This window comes from Berghia stephanieae, chromosome 14 (assembly GCF_034508935.2).
Source record: "Berghia stephanieae isolate SIO BIC M18660-M18661 chromosome 14, UCSD_Bste_1.3, whole genome shotgun sequence".
NCBI lineage: Eukaryota > Metazoa > Mollusca > Gastropoda > Nudibranchia > Aeolidiidae > Berghia > Berghia stephanieae.
Window position 1 is genome coordinate 16,075,605 of NC_088373.1, and position 7,334 is coordinate 16,082,938.

The 7,334-nt window shown below is 35.3% G+C and overlaps 1 protein-coding gene across 1 annotated transcript in view; it reads left to right on the forward strand.

Annotated features, from left to right (window-relative positions):
• The first annotated feature begins 244 nt into the window (after positions 1-244).
• LOC144959511 (chitin deacetylase 7-like) overlaps positions 245-7,334 on the forward strand; it is a 10,660-nt gene continuing 3,570 nt past the window's right edge. The window contains exons 1-5 of the mRNA XM_078892127.1: positions 245-327; positions 1,699-1,786; positions 4,204-4,444; positions 5,063-5,233; positions 6,926-7,174. Coding sequence (XP_078748253.1) covers positions 4,204-4,444; positions 5,063-5,233; positions 6,926-7,174 — 661 coding nt within the window. The 5' untranslated portion in view covers positions 245-327; positions 1,699-1,786. The remainder of the gene's footprint in view (positions 328-1,698; positions 1,787-4,203; positions 4,445-5,062; positions 5,234-6,925; positions 7,175-7,334) is intronic.

Below are 7,334 nucleotides of genomic sequence, written 5' to 3' on the forward strand. Positions count from 1 at the left end.
AGAATAAGAATGTGTTTAGTCGTCATTATTCATGATACCGCTGGTATTGAGTGTGTCACAAGTGAAGCGGTGTGTTGTGATGTGTTAAGTAACAACTTAATCAACATCGAACGCTGTAAGCGTGGAAAGTTGATACATCACTATTACTTACACATAACACACATAAACACCTACACACACACATTCACACACACACAAACACACACACATAAACACAGATACAACTCTATTGATAATGATATAACATAACCATTGTTATAACCAATGACACCAACACATCACAAGGATTTAGTTATTGTGTTGTTGTGGACGTTTTCAATTGTTTTGGTTGGCAGGACAACAAATAAAAGCTTAATAATCCTTTTTTTTTCCGATTCTCGTCAGAGATTACTTACTTAAAATATCGACCGAGTAAAAGGACCCACAATTTGTCAAAAGTCTATCAAACCGTAGCCATCGTTAACGTATAGCCTGACACCGTAGCCATCGTTATGTTATAGCCTGATACTGAAATCCAAATGGACTGGCAGTTTGACGTCATTATTTGGTTTTTGCACCGCTTAGTGAGTTGTCGTTAGTAGAGCTCATGGAAACAAGTTATTTCATTGGCTGAACTATTGAATACAACTCACGATTTGTTTTCTTTTGTGGCAAAAGACTGGCATTTTGACGTAATTTTTTTTGGTCAGTATCAGGCCATAACTTTACGAAGGCCACGGTTCGAGTGTCAGGCGAAAGATAGTATGCGCTTGGCTAAGAAGCTCACAACATTGCTATCCGGAAGTATAACAGACCAACACACAAAACTATGTGAAACCTTGAACGTTTATAGTCCGGTTAATACAGTTTAGCAAGAATAACTCATAAACGGAGATGGCGAAACGCAATAACAAAGACCAGAGTGACGTAAAATTCATTCTATCTATAAGTTAACGATGGCGACGATCAAACCAGTACTTCAAAAGGGAGATAAGTGTGATATTTTTCGACAAGTTTAGGGTCATCATTTTGATCAATCAAATTCAATGTTAAAGTTTTCTGAACAAAATATATTTCTAAGAAAGTATTTTACCACCATTCGTCAATATAATAGCTATGTTGAATAATAGGGAACGAAAGCGTGATGTCAAATAGCTGGTTCCAATCTCATTGGAAGTGTAAAGCCAACGGACTTCCAAAGTACTGGATACACACTTTGTGTAATTGATCTTCTGGTTGCAGAGTCATCATCATCATCATCATTGCCTTTTTCACCCTGGGTCAGGGTATAGGCCACAGACAAACAGTTTCCATCCTTCCCTATCCTGAGCTATGTTTTTAATCTCATTCCAGGTCTTACCACTTCTCTGTATATCAGCTTCTTTAATTCTTCTCCATGTTCCTCGTGGCCTTCCCCTTGATCTTCTGCAGAGTGATGGCATCTTATTTTCTAGTCTAAATAATAGATGCTGGTCGTCGCTAAAGATCACACATCCTCAATCTTTTACGTCCGGTAATCCTTAAAAAAACCTGCCTATTTATTCTGCTGTTATTAAAATAGTTATGCCATCCTATGACTCAATATAATGTCAACCTATTCATTACTAGTCTTCCGTAAGATTGGCTACATACACACTTTCAATGAGTTTGGAACCGGAAGAATAGAAGGTGTAACGTCACAACATATCGACTCTTTTACAATTATTATTTTTTTTCTAGATACAATTTTGTGAGAACAACTGCTCTCCTCTTCGACCACTTCAAAAAAAATTGTGACATTGCAATCTACTTTTCTTGATATACAAAGGTAAGTATCCTAATTTAAACTATGCGGCTATGTGGTCTAGTGATATGACACTCGCTTTCGGATCGGAAGGTCCTGGGTTCGAACCTCGCTCGGCGCATAGTTGAGTCATTGGAGAAGGCTCTTTACTCACATTCTCTCGCCGTACTCAGGTGCAAAATGAGCACCTGGCCATTAACAGCGTTGTCTCTGTCCGAAAAGAAATTGTAATATCGCCTAACAGGCGTCATGTCCCGTCCTTCATGTTAAATGGCCAGGGACACCGTGTAAAGCGCTTTGAGCACGTTTAGTGGATATAGCGCTATATAAACGTTCAATTAAAAAAAAACAACTAAACTTCAACTACACAACAAATCAAATTATTTGTTTTATGGTGAGAGATGGTTTTCAACATTATCATAATAATAAATTGAGCTATATGTAGCGCAATATCCACTAAATGTGCTCAAAGCGCTTTACAAGGGGCCCTGGTCAACAGCAAGATTTAACATGTAGGACAGGACATGACGCTGTTTGGCGATATTACAATTTTTCGGACAAAGACAACGCTGTTAACGGCCAGGTACTCATTTTACACCCAAGTACGGTGAGAGACTGTGAGTAAAGAGTCTTTTCCAAGGGCAACTATGCGCCGAGCGCGAGGCTCGAACCCACGACCTTCCGATCCGAAAGCGAGTGTCATACCACTAGACCACAAAGCCGCACATTTGGTCCTCAAATTTGGAACAATCTTCCCAGGGCTATTCGTGAAACGTCAAGTGTTGATGTTTTTAAATCAAAGATTAAACGTCATTTTTTTTTTTTTTTTTTTTTTTTACAAAAACATATTTCAAAGTCTCTTATCAATGTTTCACATTTATTTGATTTTGACATTTTTTTCTTCTTTTGAGTAAAAAAAAAGAAAGAAAAGTGTTTCTGTTTGTGTGTGTCTCTGTGTGTGTGTGTGTGTGTATGTGTGTATGTGCGTGTGTGTGTGTGTGTGTGTTATTGTTATTTTAGATTGTCATTCTTGTAACTGCGAAAGGCACAGAGCATGACCTAGTCATGGATATGCGCTATACAAATGCTATACATTCTTCTTCTTCTTCTTCTTCTTCTTCTTCTTCTTCTTCTTCTTCTTCTTCTTCTTCTTCTTCTTTATTATTATTATTATTATTATTATTATATTATTATTATTATTATTATTATATTATTATTATTATTATTATTATTATTATTTTATTATATTATTATTATTATATCATTATTATATTATTTATTATTTATTATTACTTATTATTATTATTATTATTATTATTATTATTATTATTATTATTATTATTATTATTATTATTATTATTATTATTATTATTATTATTATTATTATTATTATTATTATTATTATATTATTATTATTATTATTATTATTATATTATTATTATTTTATTATTATATTAATTATTATTATTATTATTATTATATTATTATTATTTATTCATTATTATTATTATTATTATATATTTATTTTATTATTATCATCATATTATTATTATTATTATTATTATTATTATTATTATTATTATTATTATTATTTTTATTATTATTATTATTATTATTATTATTATTATTATTAATATTATTATTATTATTATTATTATTATTATTATTATTATTATTATTATTATTATTATTATTATTATTATCATTATTATTATTATTACTATTATTATTACTATTATTATTATTATTATTATTATTATTATTATTATTATTATTATTATTATCATTATTATTATTATTATTATTATTATTATTATTATTATTATTATTATTATTATTATTATTATTATTATTATTATTATTATTATTATTATTATTATTATTATTATTATTATTGACCAGAATGATTCTGTCAGTGAAATGAAGGTAAAATATCCAGATGCCTTAGCCTTGAATGGACAATAAAACTTCAGCATTTAAATAGAGCAATATCACCAAACCTTGGCATGACCAAATCGCTTTATAAGGGGTCCCAAACTAACAGCAACATGTAACATATCGTATAACAAGACATGACGCCTGTAAGGCGACATTACAATTTTTTTCCAACAGAGACAACTTTTTTAACCGTACTCATTTTACACCCGAGTATGGTGAGAGAATGTAAATAAAGAGCGGAATTCAAACCCACGACCTTCCGATCCTAAAGCGAGTGTCATACCACTAGACCACATAGTCGCACAATAGAGATTGCTTGCTGCCTTTTTTATAAGAATCATAGTCTTCATAAAGTACTTTCTGTAAATTCGAACAGACCCAGCTACTCAATTACTGCTGGATTGATGGAATGGTTTGAAAACAAAATCTAGACTATCCATACCGCTGAGCCTAAAGCTAATTATTTCTTTTTTTTCTTTCTTTCTACTTCTTTCTATCAACAGATGTCCAAATCACACGTCCAGGTTTATCTATCACTGACCCTGCTCGGGTTCTGTAGCGTCATCACAAACGGTCAACAATGTGTACCAGACGATACGTGTAAATCACCAGACTGCAGGTGTTGGGACGACCCCAAAAGTCCCGGAGCTTTCGCCAAAGATGACACGCCTCAGATCATTCTCGTGTCCTTTGCTTATGCCGTCAACGAGGCGAATGAAGAACTGTACACTTCAATATTTCAAGGTACGAACCTCCCAGCACCCTAAGAGGTGTTGGAAGACTATAGTAGCGAAGGATAATAATATATGATTCAGTATCTCAAAACATACGTCATCGGGTCAGCAGAGTCCTTTCGGCTTTGTCTGTTGTCCTTCATAAATTCTGTCATTCCAGAAACTCTTCGGTCGCCCAAGCTAAGAAAAGGATTTGGTTTGTCCGTCTGCGTTTCTGTAACGGTTTGGGTTTAACGGAAAGGGGTGTTAACCCTTTGCCAACCCACAACCTTGAGGGTCAGGTGACTCAAAGATTATTCTGGTCAAGGGAGTTAATGTTAATATAAACAAAATTATACATATGCCATACCACGAGTTGTATCCGATTAATTTGAAGGATTTGTCAAGCCAACAGCGTATGTGACCTTTTGAGAGAGAGAAAGAGAGAGAGAGAGAGAGAGAGAAAGAGAGAGAGAGAAAGAAAGAGAGAGAGAGAGAGAGAGAGAGAGCCATTGTCAAGGATCACCTTTACACCGCCCAGAGGGACAGTGGTACTCGAACCCCCCTCCCCCGGGTTCGTAGGCAAGTATCATACCTCAAGACCACATCGCCACAAACATTTCATTATTTATTCATATTTAATCCCCAGATGTGTTAAATCCTAACAATTGCTCAACCAAAGGAACATTCTTCGTACAGAGCAAGGACTCCAATATGGACGTCATCAAATCTTTGCACGACCAAGGACACGAGATCGGAATCACTACGGCCACCGGTACCATTCCGTCAACTCCTATTGAATGGGTCGATGCTCTTGAAGGTCAGTGTCATATTATGCTATTCTTTGCGACCCATTGAGTGGGTTTGATGCTCTTAAAGGTCAGTGTAATGAGTGCTATTCTTTGCGACCTATTGAATGGGTCTATGATTTTGAAGGTCAGTAGCGTGTGTGCTTTTCTTTGATTATTAATAATAACAATAATGAAATTTATTTATATTGCGCCCACTCCTCCATACAATAAAGCTCTAGGTGCATAATTAGCCATAATTACATCACCAAATTTACCTAAATCAACATGAACCAAATTTTCTTCTCTCCTTCTATTTCGGGATAGCAACAGTGCGACAATAATAGTTGGTTGATGGGACTGTGATCAATCTTTCACTATGTACCTCATAAAATCTAGATTATCCTACATGTCTTTAAAAGTAATTTTTCTTTAATAGTCTGCAAACTGGGCTATGAAAGTTTGTTGAGCTATCTTGGAAGATTTTGTTTCATGAAATTACGTTACACAAGAAGATTTGTGTCGCACGTCTGCCATTCCAAGAAAGGAGAGAAAATGTCTTTCAAGTTCAGATTGATTTTGCTAAATTTGGAGATTTAATGTTGGTATATGGCTGATGGACATAAATGTATGACTTTTTCAAATAGGATGGCAAATTACAGATGTATAACATATTGCTGTTGGTCAGGGACCCTTTGAAAATCGCTTTGAGCACGTTTAGTGGATATTGCGCTATATAAAAGCTCACGTTAAAATAAAATATATAACGGGTTTAGAATAATAAGTCTTTGAGACTTATATATCATAAGCTATGTAATATCTTTTCAACGATTTAATGCGAATTTATTTACCACTGACAAACAAGAGTTGTCAAATTTTGATGAAGCAAGATCAAACAAATGGTTCCTTTTCCCTATTGAGGTGTGAAAAAAAATTACAGAGCAACTTTTCTCATTACATCGGCCAGTTATTCAGTATACACCCCGAGCGTAATAGAAAATAAAAGTTAAAATATCAAACTACTCCAAGGATTTTTGACTTTCCGACGCTTAAATTGGACTTGAATTTGAGACTAATCAGTCTCAGGTCGAGACCACCAAGACGAACAAATTAATATATATTGTTTTGTTTGTTTTTAAGGGTTTTACGGCGCTTGCAACACATTTAGGTCATATCAGCGCCAGTAAGAAGGAAGAAAATGGGAAAGTAAAAAAAATCTAGAATTACAATTAAAGCACCCAAAGAAAGGTAAGACAAAGGGGGACTGGTTCAATTAGGGTACAGATGTAGATACCAAGAGTAAACTATCAAAGTACTTAGTTTAAGTCTCTATCCAGACACAAGCACAGGTCTCCACTAAGAGGAATACACTCAAATGTTTACAAAGCATATATAATATGTGAACAAAACATAATACAGTGCATAACAGAGAGATGATTTACAAGGATAAAAAATATCATCTCCCAAAACTCTAACTATAATTTGACTGTTTCCCTCTCAGCCAGGGTATCCGGCCAGGGCGAGGACAAAACCAAGTAATCTCATTCCAAGACAAAGACAGAAAGCAAGTTGGAAAACAGATATAGGGGGGTAGAAGACACAGTAAGTGCCTCCCTGCCCACTATTGGAGGCCAGGAACCCCACCCAGACAAATTGATATCGTTATATTATTTTTTTTTATTTGAGTTGGTCATGATGTATTTCATTTTTGAATCCCCCAACAGACGTAAAGATGAAACTGGAACAGGCTGGAATTCCACCCAATGAGATTGTAGGATTTCGATCCCCCGATCTTTTTGTGGGAGGGAATTATCAATTTGACGCCGTCGTACAAAATCAGCTAGAGTACGACTCCTCGTGTGTCAGCCAAGTACACACTTCTCCAGAATCCTTCGTTTGGCCCTACACGTACGACTTTGTGGACAGCACACCAAAGTGCAGCATTGGGGCTGATGTGACCAGTCCATATAAAGGTGAGGAAGGGTTTTTGGCAAGGTGGACGTGTAGTACTATTATTAGAAGGGGGGGGGGGGGGGCGAAGTGGCCGAGTAGTTAAGGCATTGCACTGTGGCCCGGAAGGTACCGGGTTCGACCCCCGCTTCAGGCACTTTGTTTTTTTTTTACTTTGGGTAA